At 42.7% G+C, this 23,151-nt stretch overlaps 1 protein-coding gene and 1 long non-coding RNA gene across 4 annotated transcripts in view; one reads left to right on the forward strand and one right to left on the reverse strand.

Moving 5' to 3' along the window:
• The window catches only part of ST3GAL1 (ST3 beta-galactoside alpha-2,3-sialyltransferase 1), a 79,278-nt gene extending 65,004 nt beyond the window's left edge, over positions 1 to 14,274 (forward strand). Inside the window, exons 4-7 of the mRNA XM_027645738.1 lie at positions 1,243 to 1,422; positions 7,073 to 7,118; positions 9,258 to 9,377; positions 10,862 to 14,274. Of these exons, the coding sequence (XP_027501539.1) occupies positions 1,243 to 1,422; positions 7,073 to 7,118; positions 9,258 to 9,377; positions 10,862 to 11,035 (520 nt within the window). The 3' untranslated portion in view covers positions 11,036 to 14,274. The remainder of the gene's footprint in view (positions 1 to 1,242; positions 1,423 to 7,072; positions 7,119 to 9,257; positions 9,378 to 10,861) is intronic.
• Positions 14,275 to 19,688: 5,414 nt separating this feature from the next.
• LOC113948259 lies at positions 19,689 to 22,891 on the reverse strand. 3 transcript variants are annotated; one of them, XR_003528066.1, is made up of 3 exons: positions 22,697 to 22,891; positions 21,161 to 21,352; positions 19,689 to 20,359 (listed from the first exon to the last, which is right to left on the reverse strand). It is a non-coding gene; the product is annotated as an uncharacterized LOC113948259 (long non-coding RNA). The 3 variants fall into 3 exon arrangements; XR_003528065.1 differs by having other exon boundaries at positions 21,161 to 21,369; XR_003528064.1 differs by having other exon boundaries at positions 21,161 to 21,369; positions 22,633 to 22,891.
• Positions 22,892 to 23,151: the final 260 nt, after the last annotated feature.

A 23,151-nucleotide genomic window follows, 5' to 3' on the forward strand; every position in this document is an offset into this window, starting at 1 on the left:
TCTGCCTACGCTAATAACTCCCTCATAGGGAGTTAAAAGAAACTTAAGTAATTCACGTGGGAGAGCACTGCAATAACACAACCTGGCATAGACTTGATAAGCAGATTTTGCCTCCCCTGTTAGCAGCATCCAGGGCAGCATATTATCTGGCAACGTACGATGCTCCTCATCACCTCATCAGCTACATCCTTCCTTGTCCTCCTTGTACTTCTGCCAGGAATGAGCTAATGTCACTACAGAAAACCCCATTGTGCTCAGAGACAGATGAAGGGTTTCTCCATGGTGTTTCACAGCACCATGGATTTGTGCAAGTTGCTTTGGGGATCTTTGATGTGCACTTTGGTGCACCACAGAAATATGCAGATCTACCACCAAGGGGCTAAAGCATCAGGGGAAAGAATTGCTGATGTGTTCCCAGATTTGCTTTCAGAAGCGAACACAAGCATAAAGGCATTTCTGCAGTTCCAAAACCCCCTAAGTTCAAAATCTCCCTCTCTGTTTCCTGATACACACAACACAAGGTGGGGTAGCCCTGTTTGGCAAACACGTCTTGACTGAGCCCTGGTGGCCCTGGGCAGATCTCCATGCACTGACCCCAGAGTTGCCTAAAGCAGCTCACATGTGTGCACAGTCACCCTGAGTGAATGTATCAATGTTGGGGGAAACACCACAAAGTAAGGTTTGAGTACATGAAGGGTCAGCAGCAGGTCCTGTATTTGTCACTGTGGCTTTGATGTCTTTTCATGGGACAACCATAAGGAATATTGGCTGCTCCTCATCACACATAACATCCTTGATTCTAGACATTCAAATACACCTGTAGAGGTGGGGGGAAAGAAACTGCAAGAAGTCAAGCTGATGTACTTCAGGGCAATGTTTTTCTCACCAACTGGAGGATGCAGCTTTAGGATGAAATGAGATATGTCCTGGACTCACCACTTTTTTAATCAGCTCTCTTCTGATTGCAAAGGAAAATCAGGAATATGATCAGAGATATACCTTCTTGGTAGACACTCCTATTCAATCAAGAAATTCCACACCAAAGCTGAGCTTTCATTTACTGTTTATCCATATGAGTGATGATCATTCCAGCTTGCTTGAGGACCCCAACACCCAGTCAAGGCTGTGTGAAGAGCCATAGGAGCATGTTCCTGCCGCTCAAGCAAATGACTTTCACATGTGTTTGTACCTACCTAATTCTTCTGTTTCTTCACTTTCTCACTTTTTACTTTTTGGCTGCAGAATGAACCGCGCCCCCACCACTGGCTACGAATCAGATGTTGGGAGCAAGACCACTCACCACTTTGTTTATCCTGAGAGCTACAAAGAGCTGGCAGCAAATGTGAGCATGATCCTGATCCCCTTCAAAACCCTGGACCTGCGCTGGGTTGTCACTGCTCTCACCACAGGCACCATCAACTTGTGAGTAGGGGCAGGCACAGAGGATGGGAGCTCTATACTTCATGTTGCTGTAGGAGATCGTAGCTTACATGGGGCAAATCCCTGCTTCTGATAAGGCCTAGGGGTGCTTTACAGCCCTCTCAAATCAGAGTTCAGCCCTGAACACTTATTTTCTAGGAAAAGCCTAATGTTATGGTGCAGTCATTGAGGCAAAGATCCAGAACCATTTCTTCACAACCCCACACAGTGTTCTCAGAGATATGAAAAGGGGAGTTTTTGCTGCTGAAGGCAGCCAGGTTGAGCAGAAGCCTCCTGAGCTTTGGGATTCAGTGCCTCATTTTGGGTTTCTGCTCATCTTTCCTTGTCTCTGGTCCCTTGGGAGTACAGTGAGTGCAGCCAGCATGTACCCATCAGAAAGCCATCTGCAGAATCGAGTGTTTGGTGGGTTATTCATTTAGTGGTGGTCCTAGACACCTACATTATCCCACCCAAGACACTTGGGTGGCCAAATGGTCCTCCAACATACAATATTCCACTTGTAGAAGAGAATAAGGAGGGAGAGGTGTGTGCAGGTTGCTCACCTGAGCAGTGAGAGCAGATGCAGCACTTTGTGTCCCATCCACAGCATTCTCCCCTGGACAGGTTGGTCAGGAATTTGGTCTGTCTTTCCTGGTGGAATGTGATTGAGAACTGTGCAGAGGAGACAACGTTCTGTGTGTCACCTGCATGTCTTAGTCTTAAATTCAAGTGTTCTTCTTGTCAATAATGTGCCACACTGGAATTTATTCTCCAGTGCTTCTTTATGAGTGCTGTCAGAAGTAAAGGTTGTCCTGCTTAATATGGCAGCACCAGAATTAGAAATGCAATCAAAATGCATATTTCTGCTGGACGCCTACTACCAGATTCTCTCCCTTCCCATAAGCTGGCTTTTCCTAATCCAGAGAATGAAGTATGTGACATTTGTACTGTGTGTGAAATTATCTGCTGGATGTAAAACCACAGCCTTGTGGGATTACTTGGTGGCACCCTGCAACACACAGACAAAAAGAGCAGATCAGATTACTTGATTCCAGAGAGAAGTATTTCAAGACATTTCAACTTTTTTCCCAATTTCAAAGTCTCAGAACATTTCAAGCCTTCAAGCCTGCACAATGGATTTTTTAGGTGAGACACAGTGTGCGCGGAACTGAACCCACCCTTTAATCCTGAGGTTCATCTGCCAGGACCGAGCGAGCTTGGACGGTGGCAGTGAGGTCCTCAGGACGTAGGTTTGATTAGAGTGACTTTCTCTTAGATGGATGGCCTTACAGGGCTAAGCGAGCTCCATCTGCCCGGGTTTGGGATTGGAGTTGTCCTTCTCCTAGGATGACTGCCAGGAGGCTAACGAGCTCATCCTGCCCAAGAATGTATTAAATCTGGTCCTATGGTTTTGATCTGTCTGGTATGGGCGACCGTACTGGAGGCATGTACCATATAGCTTGCAACCACACAGGGGTACAGAGACTATGTTCCTATGAGAACGCTTTGGGCAAGTCTTTCATTTCCTGCTTTATTATCACCTACCTATAAACAAACTGAAGGAGGTACCCAGGGACAACCCTTTGTCCTGTCCACCGTTTCAGGATGTAACAGAGCAAAGCAAGTATATCCAGAACATGCCGAACCTGGGCAGTAGCCACAGGAGAACCAAAACCAGACAGACAGAACAAACAAAGCAAACATTCTGACCCCAGTACCCATCCAGGCGGGGGTGCCTTTTATTGGCCCCAGCCTGGCGGGGACCCCCATTATTCTAAAAGAACCCACTATCCACCCTGACCTTATCCTTCCCCCACTGTGTTTCCACATATCTTCAGGCACCCTACTCACCTGCGACATTTCATACGGGATTGTGCCGCTCTCCCTCCTGCTGGTTGGCGGCCCCCCACGGCCCGCTTGACACACTACACTAATCCTCCCCCCACCCAACCCCTCCCCCCCCAGCCCTGGAACGCCAAACCTCTGTGTACTCCGAAGCTTCCTTCTCCTCTTTCATGGAGGCGCAGTACCTGCCGGCAAGGCTCCCCCTGTCTCTCCTCTCTCCCACAACGGCCGCGCCTGGGGGCACAACCGCCCTCAGAACATTTACAGCTTGGAAAAACATGTCCTGTGCATGTTGACTGGGCATAAGACCCACTTTGCAATTTTACAGAAAGCTTTTTGATGGAACAAAAAATGAAGTTTATATATTCTTTTTTTTTTTTCTTTTCTCTCTTTACATTTGCATTTTAGATTATTTACACTTCTTATTAAGATTTTCTTAACTTGTAACAAATCTGGGTTAGTTTCCTTTTACCCTTTTCACCACGAGCATTTAATCGATATAGTGGTAAGTTGTCTTGAAAAAAATCCACCCTCAGGATACCCTTGTAACTTGGAAAAATCAGGCCACTTAGAAAACTGGACAGCTCAGAAAGACACTGAGGTGCTAGAGCCTGTCCAGAGAAGGGCAATAGAGCTGGTGAATGGTCTGGAGCACAAGTCTGATCAGGAGCAACTGGGGTAGCAGGGATACTCCAGATAGTCTGGAGTAAGAGAGGGTCAAGGGAGACCTTATTGCTTTCTGAAAGTACCTGAAAAGAAGTTTGTAGTGAGGTGGGGGTCAGTCTCTTCTCCCACGTAGCAAGCGATAACACCAGAGGACATGGCCTCAAGCTGTACCAGAGGAGTTTTCGATTAGACATTAGGAACAATTTCTTCACCAACAGGGCTGTCTAGCATTGGAACAGGATGTCCAGGGGAGTGGTGGAGCCACCATCCCTGGAGGGATTTAAAAGACATGTAGGTGTGGCACTTGGGGATATGGTTTAGTGATGACTTGGCAGAGCTAACTTCTGACTCAATGATCTTAGAGGTCTTTCCAATTTAAATGATTCTATTTTTCTATGGTTCTATAATTCACCTTGGCACACCTTTTGCAAGCAGATCTACTGCCTATCCTTGCCCCAGGAGAAAGCTCTAGGCACTTCCTGAGCTCTGAAATCTGCACTGCAAGTCGAGTGAGCCCTTAGCCTATTAGGAAGATATAACTGGTTGACTATAATGCAGTCACAGCACATTAAAGGGAAAATATTTTTGCTTAATAAATCACAGGATATATTATATATTTGTAAGTAGACTGTATACATGGGCTTGTTAAGCACCTGGTATAAATTAGTGTGTGAGTATTTAACTACACAGAAGAAATACCAATATTTTATTATTTTTTCCATACTCAAAGCAGGGAAATTGCATAATTAATAAGCTGGTATAATTCTAGAATAATAAAAACAGGGAATCATAAGCACACAAATCATAGCAATATATGTAACATAATTTTAGGCTAGCAGAATTAACCTGTGAGCACACATTAAACATACCATGTCAGATACTGTGTATAAGGAAAATGTTTAGTGTACATTTTTAAAGGGGAGAAGGCATGAAATAAAAATAAAACACATCTGAAAACTGGCAATTCAGAAGAAAAGAAGTACTTACTTCCCTTCCCTGACCTGCTTGGTCATCATGCCTTGTGCACAGGCTGCATAGTGTCAACTGAGTTTAGGCTAATAAGAATCTAAGTACACTCACAGTCAAAAAAGATAAACATCCTGTATTGGTTAGACTTTTACACAGGGTTTAATTTTCTGTATCCCATTCAAATGAAAGAATAATTTCCTAAAACTCAAAACTTGTGAATTAAACATATTCTGCTCCCAGTAATATACCAAGGGTTTTTTTGGTTCAAACCAAAATCTAAACCGCAGATTGTCTTCATATTACTTTGAATTGATAGCTGAATGATTTTCTGAGTCATATCCCATTTGACTGATATATCTCCCATCTTAAAGTGTCTCTCTAAGACTAAGCATTATCCCAGAAAAGACTAAGAAAAGCCTTTTCAGGGATACGAAACCTTCAGGCCTTCATCTGCCATATATTTAGCCTAGTTGCCTTAACTTGCCTTCTACGTCTTCTAGGAATCTGCATAGTGCAAAAAAAGCTCCACTTGGTTTGGCAAGGACTATGTTTGTATTCCTTGAAATGTTGCACATCTTCCTCTTGCTTCAAGGGTTCAGTAAATGTCTTGTGCAAGGTGTCCAGGAACAATGGCAGGCTTCACTAGAGCCCTTCAAAGTTGCTCCTAGAAGGTGTTTCCCAAATGATATGTTATACCATCTGTAGCCACCTTCATCACAGGACACTCTCTCTCACTCCTGTGTGGTACTTACTGGGTCACTCAGTCCCTGGCAGCCCTGCAGCCCAGGTTTTACATAATCGTAAGAGCATAGGTCTCCATTTGGTGTTTATCAGTGTACCAATATTTTCCGTGCAATTTTATGAAATTCTGCAGCCCAGTGACAACAGAACTTGGGTATTCCTTCTGAAAGAAGCCCTTTTTGTCTTCATAACCACAAAAAGGACATGGGATCACCAAGACTATGTCTGCTGATTTGCTAACCAAGGTCAGACACGGGAAGCAGCTTCAAGGGCATATTTTTCTGAGAGTAGATCAAGAAGTCTGCATCAGTGTCCCTTTCCCCATTAGCATCTTGTGTCACCTCTCAGAAGGGCAGGAACCACCCATCATCTTTCTCAGTGCATCCAGCCTAGAGCAGGAATCGCAGGTCAGGGATGTCCAGAAGTACCTAAGGAGACAAGAACATTGACAGGTCACCACTGGCTTGGGAAGATTTAGACTAAGATTTCAAAGTGTTTATGTTCCACGGTTCAAAGAAAATAAAACATTAATGACAGGAGCCTTGTAGTTACCAAAAACCAAGTGAAAACATTTACATTAATCTAATGGCTTTGGTGACTTACCACAACACATCTAAAAAGTATGCAAAGTATATTTTGGGATGTACTTCAATTATGAGGCCAGTTCACCAGAATTTTTTTACTTGAAATGAACTCAGGGAGATTTTTTTTTTACAGCACTTGTGATGATCTGTGCAATGCCAGCACACACTGTGCATGAGATATGGGAACTAAAAGTTTTTTGTTTTCAAGTCATGACTTGTGATTTCAATCCAGTCATAAGGCATAACTCGGAATTTTTATGCTGGGAACCACAGGAAGCCTTCAGCATTACCCTGGGGAGGAGGGGAGTAGCTTGCTGGTGAGGGGCTGTGTACTGGGAATGCCGAGTTGCACATAACCACAGAAATGATGAACTCTGCTGCCACAGACTCGGAAAACCGTGAGGTCCAAATATTAGGAGGGGAAAGGTCTCCCCCTGGTGGAAAAAGGTTTTTCTGCCATGAAATTAAATGGAAAGTCCTTCCCATCCTCAAAGTGCAAAGACTACAACAGTCGCGATTCAAGAATTAGAAGTCTTGAGCTCCACATAGTATTGTCTCTACGGTATATTCTTAGCTAAATCTTCGTTGTCCTACTTTCAATAATTAGTTTGAAAATTTAAGAACAAAATGGTTTCCTATAAACTTGCTTCAGTGACAACTCAATTCTTTTCTTGCTATGTTACTTAACTGCAGCCTCATTTTACAACAACTTCTTGAATTAACTACTTTCAATTAATTTGAATTTATTATTGTGCATAAAGAATATTCTTTATTTGGAATTACTTGAAAATACCGATAAGTTGGGCTTTTTATTTATCTTATTACTGTTTTTGTTTTTCTTTTAACAGCACATATGTTCCAGTTCCACGGAAGATCAAAGTCAAAAAAGAAAAGGTGAGCGATGCTGGTTTGGGCATTATGTTCTGCTAATTCACTTGTAGGTCATTTACCTCTTTCGGAGGCTGCAAGAATCTAAGCAAGCCCTTGACATTCATAAAAAGTTGCAGCCAAAATACAGACACTTTACAAGTCTCAGCTAAGCTAAAGATTTAGCTCCTGTGTGCCATTTAGGCCATAGAACAACCACTAAATAACTGAGGTTGGAAAGAAATTGCTCTTGTGATGATTCCATTGTACGAACATTGTTCTGAAGGTTGCATCACTTCCTCTGGTGCTGCTCAGGGACATTAAAAGTGCATCGTTGTCCTCCACAGCAGTTGCTCTGTTGCCACCCATTGCAGTCATTTGGATGTAATGGCACTGTGGAGAGATTTTGGAGGGTTTTTTTCTAAATCATGGTACTATTTGAACACCTAGGATGTTTCTCATTCCCTGGTCTACTCCTTGTAATAAGGAGCTAAGTGAACTCTGAACAAATAAAACTATGAGTTTCTAAGTCAATGTAAAATTCCTGAATGTAGGCTCTTAGCCCACAGCTAAGCTGTAATAACTACCTTTACCAATTAAACAAGTTTGGAACATGTTTTGGAGGACAGCACAGACCAGCGAGTATTCCCTGCTTTGTACAGAGATGGGCTGGAGGTAGGATTTCCCATGAGTCAGGATGCTGATTCCCATGTTGGACCCTAAGCCACCCTGCAAAGACTTCTGTTGTTGTAGCTTCCTGGTTTGAGGACATAAACAAGGCAGGCTGTGTAGGGAGAGGAAAAACATCTTCCATAGAGCTTCCAGCAAAATAAAAATCTCACTCTCTCAGCCTTTGGAGAGGCTGATTTTCAAAAGGAGTCTAATGTCTCAAGGGCTCTTAAAATATGACTTTAGCTCCAGAGCATTAAAATTACAGAGCACACACCCTTCATTCAAGAAACCGGGTTTTGCCAAAGGCTTCAGATGAGACCTTGAACTAGAACATGTTTATATCCCTATGCTTCAAACCATGGACTTCTAGGGTGCATTAAATAATCCCTTAGCTCATCCCAACTGTTGTGATGAACATGATAACCTCTGCAAAACCCCTGTGAGATGCACTAGGGTGAGTTGTTGAGTAGCAGCAGCCCGGGGTGCAGGTGGTGATACACAGCAGCTTCCCAAATGGGGAGACGAGAGCTTGTATCTCTTCCCACACTGTGCAATGCAAAACACCCTGTGAGAGGCTATTACACACGGATGCAATATCAGCAATTAACTTCTGACTTTGTAAAAGGAAAAGCCCTGCAGCTAAACAGATAGCACTGAAATGCTGTCACTCTAATTAAAAACACAGCATGGAGGGAGGGATAAGCCTCCATTTGCCTCATTCAGGGGAGGGCATTGAAAACAAGGAATACCACCATTCCCTGGATTTACTGTATGCTCATGTCTGATCTTAAATGTTCCATCTCTGTAAGATAACTCACAATCTCCCAGGAGATAATCAAGTGTATTTTATGTCTCGTAAGAAAAAGTATAAAGCATAGGAAAATAGCACATTTGAGAAACAAGGGGAAAGCAGCTGACACTACCTGACAGGCTTCCTTATAGTTTACACCTGATCCTTGGTTTCCTGAGATCTGTACCTATAGAGATACCAAGACATGGTTGGCATATTGTGCAGAAAATTCAAATTACAGTTGAGCTTGATGATCTTCAGAGTCTTTTCCAACCTAAATTAATCTGTAATTCTATGAAAAGTGTCATGGTGTCTCATGCTTGCCTTGCTCAGAACTCCAACCTCCCAGAGCTCAGGGAGAGTTGAATGCCTGATGTCTAATCTACATCTCCATCTCCCTTGTGCCATTTCATACCTGTTGCTTTCAGTAGGAATCACCAGAATTTACGTTAGTGTAAGCAGGTGGGATATCAAGACCAAAGAAGGACTATTCATATGTAATTGCACATGAGAAGTGTTCCTGAATGCATTTTATATGGATCTTTTTCCCTTTCACCTGCCCTCAAGGAATAACTATTATTCCTTTCTCACCCAATCCCTTATCCCAGTGACCCTAAGGAATAATGTGCAATCATTGTTTTTTCCCTAACCCCAATTTCCCTAGGATATTTTACTAACGAGTCTTTCACTGCAATTTTGCCTAGATCCTGGTTTACAATCCAGCTTTTATGAAATACATCTATGAAAACTGGCTAGAGCATCATGGGAGATATCCCTCCACAGGCCTTCTGTCTTTGATGTTTGCTCTCCACGTATGCGATGAGGTAAAGTCTGACTGTGTTTTGGATATGTGGATAGAAAATCAGGACATTTCACACTGAAGAGCCAGGAACAACCCCTGGGCACTGACTCAGCCTTTGTTTTCCCTTCTCCACCTTCTCTGCCATTTACTTATTCAAACATATACAAATTCTTCAGTAACGTGCAGACACACTCAACTGACTGATGGATTTTTTAATGTCACCAAGTGGTAGAGTTTAAGATGCATTCCAGGAGAATATAATTAAACATAAACAGAGATTCCACTTCGTATCAAAAGACATCTAAACATGGAGGGTATCTGGGCCCATCTTGCTAGTGAAGAATTATATTTTGTCCAGCTCTTAAAGACTAAGAGCCATAGCTGTTGCCCTGGTCTATTTTTAAACTCAAGCTTGTGGGTTTATACAGTAGGTTATAGAAAGTGCCTCTGCTTCAGCAGTTCCTTGAGGAAATTCCCTAGTTTGACTGAGGTAACGTGCTCCTAGGTGACTCAAGACTCAGCTAGTTAGAGTAAGGCCAGGTCAGCTCTGCAAAATCCCACAAGCATGGGCTTGTCAGTATGGGGAATAAAAATCACTGTGGTGGCAAAATCTCTGTCCTGGATACTGATCTGCTGATGAAAGAGTTTTGGTCACCCAGGACTGTGTTGCACCTTGGAAAGGTGGTGGAAATACTAAAAATACTGGAAGAAATGGTACCCAGGAGAAAGTATGAGTGGCTTGGGTGGAGCCTGTTTTCTGGTGAGCAGGCAGTGAACAGGGCTCTGACGTTAGCAAAAATGACTTAAAATCAGCTCATATTTGGGTGGGCCCATGTGTGGGTGGTTTAGGGAGTTTGTTTTGTGGTTATGACCCATTCAAGCCCAGCCATATCATCACTTTTAGTTTAAATAAATTAACTGTGATGTTTGGACTTTTACCATCAGAGGATACAAGCATAGCTGTTGATGAAGAAGCCTCTGGGAGAGGAAAGGTTGTAGGTGTATACAAACAAGGAACATAATATCTGTCTCTGAAGTAACTGCAAGTATCATATAATTATGCATGTAAGTGGGGTCACCATCGGTAATTACTTGGAAGACTAGGACCAAGCCAAAATTGTTTCACTCTTTGTGGCCTTAATCAGCTAAAAAAGACATTCCCATCCCAAGCCACTGATGTCTCGAGGTCAAACATCATGCTTAAGGGATGGAAATGTGGTTTTCACATTGCTAAACAAGAATGAATGGATAGAAATTTCCTTTTCTCTTTGAATCCAGGTATGGTGGTGTCTCAACATAGCTTAGGATGTAACATCCCTTGAGGAGGCCTTGGGCCATTAATCTGTGGTTGCATCATGTCATGCAATAGAAGAACTTGGCATACCACTGATGTCCTCAGGTGCTGCTGCCTATAAATACACTGAGAATTAAGAGAGTTTCTTCAGCATTTCAGATGAAGACCAATTGCTTTCTAATTCATAACACAAGTTGTCTCTTACATCGTAGGTGAGTGTGTACGGTTTTGGAGCAGACAGCAAAGGACACTGGCATCACTACTGGGAAAACAACACTTCAGGTGGGGCTTTCCGGAAGACAGGCGTCCATGATGGGGATTTTGAGTTCAATATAACTTTGACTCTTGCCTCCATTGAAAAAATTAAATTTTTCAAGGGCAGATGACCCTGGCCACGGGGAGGAGTGGGGGCTGCAATTTCCAACATGCAGCAGAACAAAGCTCAGTGAAGATGATCTGGGCGCTAGCCAGGTTTGAAGGCGTGGACCTGTGGTGGAATCGGAGCATCTCAGACTGCAGGGAACTGGGCCAAGGACCGGCCTCCATGCTGCACATGATTTCCTATCCACGAACAGCCGGGAGCTATCAATCAGTTGTGGGAATAAATTAGTCTCTGTTTAGGCTCTACGCCTTGATTCTTGAATTCCTGATGAAAGATCTGCCTGTTGCAATTAGAGGAAACCTGGGCACAGGAACTGCTGTCTGTGTGTCCATTCTTTCCTTGAGCAAGGCAGGAGATCCCTGAAGAAGAGTGAAAACGACTTTTGGGACCCGAGACCCATTAAGGCAGCTGTGAACATCATAGTAAGGATTACCTCAAAGAAATGAATTCACTTCTGCTGTTGATCTTCTTTTGAACTGTTTCTTCTGTTTTTTCTATTACTTCTGTTTCCATGCTGTATTAAGGAAAAACATGATGAAGTTGCCTGGAGTAGTAAATATTTGAACCATTGCCTCATTCTGCATTGATAGGGTCTAGAAAATATGAATCAAAACATTTCTTATCTTGTAGTATTTAATATTGCTTCCTATACAGCCATAATGATGGGAGAAAACAGTACTGAAAACTCCAGAAAAAAAAAATGGCCATTTTAGCCACTTATTTGTCTTGTTTGGTTATATGTAATTCTTTTTCTTCTTTTTTTTCTTTTTTTTTTTTTTGGTGGAAAATACTCTGGAATGCTCTTTTTATTTAATCAATTTAAAGTTGGAAAGTGGACTTTCTTCTTTAAGTCATTTATATGTGCCTTTTATAATTGTGCAACAAATGTGATTTTTTTTTTTTAAGACGACAAACCCTAAATTAAACTTTTTTATAACGGGGGGGAAATTAACCAAAGTTTATCTTCTATCTGGTACATTTTTGTAGTCAAAACCAATAATAGCAACTCCTATGTTGCATTTGAGCAAACACAAACAAGACTAGTTTTTAAAGGTAGCTTTTACCTTTTTTTATGGGAAAATATCCAAAAGTCCCAAGGAAACTTTTCTTCTTATTTTTTTACAAATTTAAAAAAGTGTTATCTCTTTACAACGTCTATTCAAAATGGCAAAAATATCATGAGTTGGGACACCAACTAGTAATACAATAAGAATTGTTTGCTCTGTAGCTGGACCTACAAAGACACAATCTGTGGAAGCTGATCTTACAGCATAAGACTTCAAAATTATGTGCATCTCTGGAGGAATGAGCATGTTAATGTCAGTACCTCTAGGCAGTGAGAGAAGGGAGGTTACAGTAGAGGTTTTGTATCCACAGATTTTTGCTGGAATCAACACATTTAAGCCTCAAGGACAGATGAAGTATGAATCCAAGTTCAGGCAGTGAAGAATGGAAAACAGTGGTGTTTTCTTCCTGATTTCATGAAAACAGGACTCATGGGTTATTGACCCAGTTTCAGCTCTGGTGAAGTCTGCCAGAGGCTTCAAGGGACTTCCAATCAGGCTTGTTAAAAATGGCATATTTAATTTTTAATATATCACAGTGGCTGGGGTTTATGGCAAAAGAAATCATCATCTAAATATGTCCTCTTCCATGCACCAATTGTGGCAGGATGTCCAAGCAAATGAGTATTTTGAGCTCAGTGAAAACCCTTGAATCAGTGACGTGCTTCATCCAAGATTTATCCCCTTGTCTTTCTGTGGCAGCTGGTAAGAGGGAGGTGCCCTCCAAGGCAGCAAGACATGGCACAGTGGCATGGTCAGCTGCAATTTTGGGCTACAGCACCACTCACAACATAAACTGCTTTACCCACATGGGTATGAGTGCACCCTTGGTGTACAAAGAGCCGAGAATGCCAAATGAACATGTGGATAATTGAGCTCCCTTTGCTCTACATGTGACCCCTCAGCTTAGCAATATGGAAATGGCAGGATTTTCAAACCCTCATGTTGAGCCTTGTTGATGATCCTTATGTCAAGAAGCCCTTTCCCAGCATGGTAGCCAGTAGAACTCACCTGCATGTCATAGGCACAGCAAATTGAATGGGCTTACTGTCTTCTATATGTCCTATGTAAAAGAATGAAACATTTCTACCTGAGCCATGTTTGTTTGTTTGCTTTAAGCATTCCTGCTGTTTAAATTGATGTTAATCAATATGCTTCTGGTGAGTTGGTGCAGTAATACGAGCAAAACAACTTGAAAAGGAAAAAGACTACATGGAAGACCCCAGTGGTATCCTCACACTGTGGCTGGATTTTGGATCCTCAAAATGCTGGGGTTTTTTTCATGGAAAGATGTCAGGAATTCAGAAAGTGCTCTTTCAGTCATTTTTAGAACGATTTAGAAGAAAACTCATGGCGGTTCAGTACCCATATCCCATTGATATATTTTTTTATCACAGGAGGCAGTTTAGAATCAAAGAACGTGGTAAAAGAAGCCAAGATATATTCTAGTCTGTGTTGTTTTGGAAGTTTCCTTTTCCTGTTCTAATTAAATTTCCCATTTTCCCCTGAATATTCTGCCTCTAACAGCACATATAAAACCTTATGGCTCATACTATTGCAGATAAATTTCGTGTCTTCATCATGGAACAAGCTGCAATTCCCATTTAATTTTCTTACCAACAGCAAGCAGTAACTGTGTACCACTGATGTCCATTTTTCAGAGTATGAGGAGAGCAGAGAGTGGATGTCTCCAGGTGTAAGATGAAGAATAGTCTGTGCCATCACATTCTATTCCAGAGGAACATTTTCTAGAGTTCTTTAGGCAGCTGACTGTGGTGCTAGATCTTTGTCTCAGTTTCTCCACAATTTTGCTGCTCTTTCAAATGCCTTTGAGATACCCACAGATGATGCTGAGGGAAGAATTAATTTCTACTGCCATTGTTGAAGACTCTGTTCCTGCTAGAAACTTTCTGGGTTTATTTTGTTTAAAAGAACAACCAAGGAAAAAATTCAGCAACAAACTCTTGGACTGTATTTGCCACCACTGCAAAGTCTCTGAAGCACTCCTTGAGTGTGTGTTATGTTTTTTACCAAAGCCAAATATCTTGAGCACTTTTTTCTTCCCATGACCAGATTCTCTTCCTATTTTTGTCTGACTACACAATTCATTATGATTTTTTTTTCTCTGATGGTGGAGAGTCTTGATCATTCTTTGTCATTTTATTTATTTAATTTTTCAGTATGATATGAATCAAAATAAATTTTTTATTATAATCAAATCAAAGGTGTTTGTCTCTGTACACACTTCTTCTTTCCACAGTATTTTCATTATCTCCTAGAACCTCTCCTGTCACATAACAGTGTAATGAAACCTTATATGACTTCCCTCCCTCCCATCCAGTTGGACACAATGGTCTTAGAGGTCTTTTCCTACTTTTATGATACCTTGATCCCTCGGGTGACCTTGCTATGTTTCAGGCTGCTAGAAACCTTGTGGTCTTGGGCATCACACTGCTCACCTTCTGGCAGCTCTAGGCCTCTCTGGAGAAAAAAACCTGAGCTTTATATACTTGTGGTCTCTTGACGAATCTGTGCTCTATTTAGGTAATATGTAAGGGAAATTAGGGCAAGCTCAGAAATCAATTACTTGAGAAGAGACTCAACTTGTCTGTCTCCTCTGTGACCCACAGAGCTGACTGAGATGCTGAGGATCCACACCAGATCCCCGTTTTAAGGGCCTAATTCATCTGCTGTGATCACACGAGCCCTTCAGTCACAGATGGGCCAAATGTGCATTAGAAGAACCCCATGTAGGAGATGATGTCTTTGATCAGGCATCACTTCAGCAGGCCACACCACTGCATCTGCATGATCATATGGAGACTCCACCTGAGCTATTATGGACCCCATCAACAGCTCACTTTCTTTATGTGCTGTTTCCTTTTATTGTTTAATCGAGTGACTAGGGTAGATGATCCAGCAGTGATAGAAGTTGCCCATTGAAATGCAACCATCCTGGTTGCTTAGTGGTAAGAAAGTCAAAAAGTCATCAGAGGGCAGCTCGAGAAGTTCCTATTCAGATATGGGCAATGATCTGATGGTCACAGTAAGAGCTGCTGTGCAGTATGACCTTCAGAGGATCGGATTCTCAGAAGCTGCTTCACATTTTGCTTTTTAACCCAGGCTCTGGACATGCTACATCACTGACATATTAACCACCATTAACAGATACAACCCAACCAGAATCACACTTGTTGAAAATGAGTAGGAAGCAGAGGCACAGAAGCCTGAGGAGCTGTCCCAGTCACTTCAGGTGCAGAGGAGATGCAAATCCCTTGCTCCTTTGTCAAAAGGTAACAGCTTGCTCTTGAACATCATTTTGCATTTTGCTTCATGTCCACTCATAAGAAATGCAGCTTCCAGGTCTGAAATTATTTTGTCAGGAAAGTAATTTGCATAGAATTACAATTGAAAAAATGCCTGAGACTAGTAAGACATGCAGCAGCAACATGCAGACGGATGGACCGACAGGACTTGGACAAAGGACTTTGCTAACAGCATCAAATGAAGAAAGTAAGTACCCACAGGGGAAGTATATGGCTTCAGTTCATGGCGTGGGTTCCTCTGATGGCTCACAGTCAGAATAACAATTAAACTCAACAAACGAAAAGGCAAAAAAATCTCTGTTTTCACTTGTCTTTCCTACAGAATTTCAGGGAACAGATCTCACTACATTTTGTTATCATCAGGCAATATGAAATAAAATATGGTTCACAAAATGAAAATTTCTTCGGTACTCGTATGCAGAGGTAAATCTGTGTTTTCACTTAAATCTTCTCCTACTCTGACAGTACATTTCCCACAATAGTTACTTTTCCCACATAATCAGAGACTCCAGATTTACACGGCAACTGCAGCTGCTTCCCTGTCCACGCAGACACTAGGTCAGTGAGAAAAGTGTCCTAATCTGTGCCACTAATGTTGCATCCTGCAGCACCATGGTGTCCCTCCAAGAATGCCCCAACTGCCTTCAACTCAAGTGTTATGTCAAGGACACCTTTAAGGCAGTTTCTCCCCACGTGGATTGTTTTGTTCCCCTCCCTTCTTTCCTGAGGCTGGCCCCAAAGAGCTGCCACCACCCAGGAGAGCTGCACATTGCTCCCCCAGCCCCATCCTGCTGCCTATTTGAATGCATTGGCCATACTTGGGTTGTGCTTTGAAGCATGTCCAGATTGCAGCCACATCCTGTGTTCAGCCTGCGCAAATACCTGAGTGGGTTTCATACGGCAGAAAAAATGGAAAGAGTGATTTCATAGAATCAATCCCAGAATCACAGAATGGCTTGGTTGGAAGGGATCTTCAAGATTATTTCATTCCAACCAAGCTACCATGGGCAGGGACTCCTTGCACTAGACCAGGTGGCTCAAAGTCACATCCACTCTGGCCTTGAACACTTCCAGAGATGAGGCATCCGCAACTTCTCTGGGTAACCATTGCCTCACCATTCTCACAGTAAATAATTTCTTCATAACATCTAACATAAATCTCCAGTCTTTTAAATTAAAATAGCTCCCCCTTGTCCTATCACTATTTCCACTCTCCTTTAAACATTCAAGGATTTTGTACAACACATCCTCACGTTCAGATATCAGGTGGATATGTATGAGCAAGTTCTCCAAGATGCTGATGAGCTTCTGCCTGCAGTGGTGGAATCACAGGCAAAGTCATGGGAGAGACTGATGACTGATGGTTCATCATGGGAAACATCAAAGAGTTGGCTGCAGGGATAAATTCTGCAAGATGACAGGCTCTGTCATTTAAGGGTTTGATTTGAATAGGAAGGTAAGGAAATAGAAACAAACAGACGTTAGGGTGAAGACAGGATACATAAAAATAAAGCCAAATGGATCTTCTAGGAAACCTTTTGAAGAAAAGTAGGGGTTTACCCCTTTGTTTGGTCCATCAAAGTTGGTGAGCCAGAAGAGAATTAGGCTGGTGATGCTTTCGAGCACGCATTGTGATTTGACCCCAGCCAGCAGCCAAGCACCCACACAGCCACTCACTCACATTCCCCCACCACCAATCCCAAACTCAGTACTATATGGGCTGCTAGGAAGAAACCTACCTCCATTCCACCAGATTAAAATAAACTAGATTCTTAAAGGCACCTGTGAATTCAAGGGGTCCTAAGACCTTTCCTGAAGTCTGAGAACTGGTATTACCAATAACACTTGAGATAAATCTTTAGGTCAAATTTAACCAAATTACCTCAGTTGCTAGTTGTTTCCAATGACTCGTTCATCCCAGATAGCACTGGATTCTGGTGAGATTATTACTCACCGCTAGCAGGAATGACAGGATACCAACTGAAAAAAAAAAAACAGGAGCTGCTTCAGGAGGAGTGCAGCTGGGACATTGGTGGCACTTCAGTTCTTGTTACTGTGGGAGCTGGAAAAACATTTTAAACCAACAGCCAGAGGCCATGAGAAATCACTGTTTTATGTGGCCGTGGGCATGGTGTTTGCTTCCCTCCCCGGGTCAGCACAACGCTTCCTTCCCTGGGTGCTATTCCACCAGTGACAGCCCTCTCTGGGGTGGCTTCGTGGGGGCCGAGGGAACTTTGCTGCTTGGTAGCAAAAGTTGCAAGTTTGGCCCACAGTACATGACTTTACAGCTTAGCAGAGAGATCCAGCAGATGCAAGTAAATGAAGCCAGAGCAAAGTTTTTATTTCCTATAATAAGCAACGGAATGGGAAGCATCAGCATGCACGCAGACTAACAGGCCTTTGAGCAGTGAGATGTGATTAACTCATTTCAGTCAGCGCTGGGAATCTCAGCACCTCATTAGCTTTTTCGTTAATGGTTACAACTAATACCTGATTAGTGTCTGTTTTGCCAGTAATGAGTTCTCCTTCTTAATGGAGACAGAGTTTTCCAGTGGGTGACAGTGAAAGGGAGAGGGAAGGAGCCCCCTGATTACTGTGCTAATGGGGCACCTCGCCATTGCCTGTCACTGACCCCACTGCCCTCCCGCACCCTGTGAACTGGCCCTGCCACCCTGGCATGGAAAAACATGCACTGTGCCAAGTGCACTCAGCAAGTCAGAGAGAGTGGACCCAATTCTGTTTCCTGAAAATGGAATCAACCCAAGCTCTGAGACAGTAGGTGGGAGAACCTTGGAAGGACTGTCCCCCTGCCTGGGCTAGTGGGTAATAGGGGCAACAAATGATGTGAGATGCACAGCGATGGGAGAAGAAACACTGGATAGAGATAGGAAGCAATGGCTGCTTTCACACGGAGCACAGTGATTTTTTTTTCCTACTAGATTTTTCTAGTAGACTTTAATAATTTCCCCACTAGAGCGTGCTATTTTCCTGTTCCCATGAGTTATCCGGTGACTCCTGGTGCACTCAGCTCTCTTACAGCAGTGTGTGTCACATCACGGGCTCAAAGTTTGTTCCGTCCTGGCACTACTGTCTTCACAGCTGTAAGGCTTGGGATTTATTTGCTAAATCTATCCATTTTGGCCTCTGGGTAAGAACTAAACGCAGGAGCCCACAGGCCATGAAAGGGATGAGAAGGAAGATGGGATAAGTCCTTCAAGGCTTCATACTCTGAGGGTTCACTGTTATCTCTACAGTTTTCCTTTCCTATTTGAAAGGGGACAACACTCCTAGCTAGGGAAGGGAGGGGTGAGAGGGGGTGGTGTTTACTGACCCTTTAGAAATGCTCACAACTAAAAAAAAAAAAGGAAAAAGAAAAAGAAAATTCTTCCCTTGAAACCTAATTTCCTGACAAGGGACAAATATGTGGGGCTCCTGGCTCTGTTGCAATGCTCAAATGGTTTTAGTTTGGGATGTAAAAGGCTTTAGCTATAGCAGATCAAAATGTCCTTTGTGGACCATAAAGGCAACTCAGTTGTTTCTAACAGGACTTTGATGTTATGCCACCAATATCATCAGCTTGTACAGTTTTGGTTTTATTTGTTCTCAGCTGTAGTACCCAAATGTTAAATGAGGGACAGATATATTGTAAAAAACAATCAATGCTGTAAATTAATTAGCAGGGTTCAATGAAAGCAGAGGCTCTATCTGGCTGCTGACTGCCAGCAGCACATATGCTCATGCCCTAGAGTTGAGGCAGAGGGGAGCATGCCATGGTCAATGGCAGGGATCCATCTGGACTTCTCTCTCAGGGCAGCTCTGCTGGGTGATCACACCACGTCCCATCGCCTGTCCACTGTGGGGGAAGGTGCTCCCGTCCCCAGCACTCTGGTACATGGCTCTGGCTGGGCCACACCAGCATCGCCCATCATCCCCCAGATGGTTGCAGAGCTGCCTCACACCTATCTCATGGGCTTATGCCAGGATTGTGCCAGGCTGAGAATCCAGCAAAAAGGACCCAGTGCAGCACACTCAGAGCACATGGGAAAGTTGCACCTCCCATAGCAATGTCAGACTCTCAACCTGGCCTGAGGCAGTAAGTTCCCCTGTTTAAAACTGTGTTATTTGAACAGCTACTGCCTTCAGTTTTAAATTTTCTATTCAAATGCTTCATCAGGCTCCCAGATATTCAATATTGTGACATTAGCACAGTGAATAATTGTTCCACTTCATCTCCTGTGATGAATATTCCCACAGTCCACTCCTTTCAAGCTGAAGAGTTTTTATTTATTATTCTTGTTCTTTACCCATGTCAGATATGAATGTGAGGTCCTTCACCAAGCCAAAAAACTCCCATCTCATTGGCCAAATCCTCATGACTGATCACGGGTGATGCAGAATTATAGTCCAGGGCAAAATTCACCAGCCTGGCTTGCAGATTTTGCAGCTGTTGTTGCTTTGCTCTATTTCCAGTGACATTTGCTATTTTCAATGACATGGTAGCTCATTCTTACTCTTATCTCCTGAGTAGCAAAATCCCAGAGCAGGCAAGGAAAGGATGTGCTGAGGTTTGTATTGTGACTTTTCCTTTTTGAGTGTACACTTATTGACAGTAATCCTGCCCTGGGTCACCTGCATCTCAGCAGAGCTGTGATATGTTTTTGTGACCATGCTGACCTGCATTCACAAGAGTAAGTTTGCCCAGTGCTTCCTTCATAATAATGGAAAACACAATATGGCTCATCTTCCAGCCCTAGACATCTTTCCAGGAATAACAAGCCATTCATTCCTGTGGCTACATCAGCACTAATCATATATCATCTTCTGGAGCTGGTCTCACCCACACTGATGAGGACTAGTTCTCTCCAGCTGACTGACCATATCTGCTTTGCTGAGCACCTGATCCTGCATCTCTTGTGGTCCCCAAGTACTGTTCCTTGACTTGAAATAAAGTTCTTACTTAAACTCATATATATTTAAATAAAAGTATATGAAATAATGTAAGAGCACTGTAGCAGCACCATCAGAGTGCGACTCCTATGACATAAAGCTGAATGTTTACATTGTGTCCCCAGAGGGTGGCATGAAGGGAATAGTGGAGAGTGCGAAGGATGAGCTGGCAGCTGGCACTTAAGAGTAGGTATATTCTGGGAGATGTTTATATATAGAGATATGTAAACATAAAAATAGGATATAATAAGATAGGTCAGGTCATATTCTTGTGACCAAGGGCACAGATGTAGCATGGAGTATATGACTGCACAGCTAAACCTCAGTGTCTTAAAAATACTGGATAGTTTTACCTATACTGTCTTTTGGGAACAGTCCTTGGCTCATGCTATGTACCAGGCTAAGCCAGGGCATGCTCTCTGAGGGGATGAGAATCCATGAGCTAAAACAGTGCCAGGAAGCACACTATAGACTTAATAACATGGACGATCTCAGGTCCTAGTTAGTCTCTAGCCTACATATGTAGCCTGTGCCTTCTTTTGTACAATATGAGCAAGCAATGAATAAAGGACCAAAAAGTACTGTCTGGCTTTTATGTCCTTGCCCTTCTATTAAGGAGAGGGAAGAGGTGAAGATGGCTGAGACAAGTTCATTTCTGTAGTATCAAATGGCAGTAGAAGCAACAACGGCCATGCACTGCAGCTTGAGAAGTTCAGGCTGGACATTAGGCAAAATGCTTTTCTCACTAGGAGGGTGAGAATATAACAGGTCAGCCAAGAGAAGAAATGGTACCTCTGTCTTTGTAGGACATCATGGCATAGCTAGAAAAAGCCAGGTTTGGTCTGATACAGCACCGTGGATTCCATCTTGGGTTAAACACCTTCAGGGAGTCCTTTCAGCTGACATGTCTTAGAATCTCTGGTGAACAGCATTTTTCTGTTGATTTGCAAGGCTGGGGTTGTGGGGTTATGGCAGCAGGCTTCCCTAGCTGGAGAATGGCTCTGTTGAACCTGGTGACATTGCAGGGTTGTGAACAAAACACAGAAAGATTTAATTAAACCTAACAGTGAAGAGTCTCTGTCATCCAGTTTTTTTGGGAGAGGCTGTGTTTTGCAGGAAGGATAGAAAGATTACTGTGCTTACAGGAACAAAGGTTGGCCTCATGGCTGGTACAGGAAAACTTTAGATCTTTGTGTTTCAGGTATTCACTTCCTTTGATAACAGTGCCCTTCAGACCCTCCTCTCCTGTGCAGTCACACAGCACAGTATTACTTGGCCATGTTCTCATGGATGTAGACTAGTTCTTCCCAGAGGTCAAAGCTACATCAATTTACACCAGTCAGTAGGATTTTCCATTTTCCACTTTTTTCAAAAAAAAAGAAAAAAAAAAAAGAAAAAGAAAAAAATCAATTTTTGTCATCACTTGAACTCTCTTTCTAAATTTAACTTTCTGGATCTGGATTTATGGAAATGCTATATTCCATACCCTTTCCATCCAACTGTTTGAGCTTGTCTTTTATCAGACCTCTGCCTTGTGCTTAACAAAGGAGGGTCTGGGCCTTGACCAGACAGTTTTGATCTGCTCAGTAGCCATGAAAAAAAACCACCCGGCAAAACCCGGCCAGTCAACTGTTATGTTGCACTTCAACAGGTTCCTAAAAATCCTATCACTTAATAGCATGCAGCAGGGTCACAGGTGGTCACTGAAATGATAGTGACATGGTGAGTCCTTCTTGCTGCACCACAGGTGTTGAGAGCCTTCAGTAATGTAGTGTCTGTCCCCAGTACCAGAAGAGGTACAAACTCAGAACAAAGAAGATACACAGGTCAGGTAAGTACTTAATATATCTACTGTTCTACCACGAATAATCAAGAAAAGAATTAATGACTAGATAATTTTCAAAATTTTCTTAAACCTCATCTTCTTTGTATATAGAGAGTGAGATGCATGGAAATACATATGTATCTATGCAACAAAAGTTCACCTATCCTTTGAGCCTGAGTTTTAATTTTTTTTTACATGTTGTCCCAATCTTTTTTTTCCCCATTCCAAATTTTTAGGAGTTGTGGAATAATTTTGAGGGTCAGAGAAAAGAGTAAAAATCACCAGTTTTTACAACATAGAAAAAAGCACCGGAGCAAAGCGAAAATTTTCCCTGGAAAAAATAATCATTTGTGAAGTCCCATTCCCTTTTGAAAGAACCCTCCTCTGTGGAGGGAGGGCACAATGAGTCTGCTTTAAGCATGGGGTTAATGCATTTCACCTGCAATAATTTATTCTGTAGAGCAGTCATTAACCCTTATCCAGGCCACTCTTCTGAAATGTACCCTGACTGGACTGTGTCATGCTCACAGTTGTAAATTCATGGATAGGACCCCCAGCATCTGTCCCAGCTTTCAGGAAGCCCTCATCCCACAGCACTGATCCTGTTGCTGCTGGGAATTTGTACCAACCGCTCTGTTGACATCACCCTAAAGCTGCTTATGTGAGGTTGGTCTGATCCCATGTTGGCCTGAATTCAGTTTAGGACATGACACATTTGGATGAGGACTGCAGGTGATATCCGTGTCATAATCCACAGAACTTTCCCTGCTGTTGCTTCTATGAAACAGCACAGCTCATGTCCACCCAGCTGGCTGCATTTAGATCCACATACCAGGTGCTTCCTCGTGGGAAAGGCCCCCAAAACCAGACCAGAAAGCCCATAAGCAACCAAGCAGCAGGGACAACTGTGGGCAGGGTTTTAGTCTGTGTTTTCTTTTGTTTATTACTATGGGCTCAA

Source organism: Corapipo altera, unplaced genomic scaffold, assembly GCF_003945725.1.
Source record: "Corapipo altera isolate COAL_440 unplaced genomic scaffold, ASM394572v1 51, whole genome shotgun sequence".
Classification (NCBI taxonomy): domain Eukaryota; kingdom Metazoa; phylum Chordata; class Aves; order Passeriformes; family Pipridae; genus Corapipo; species Corapipo altera.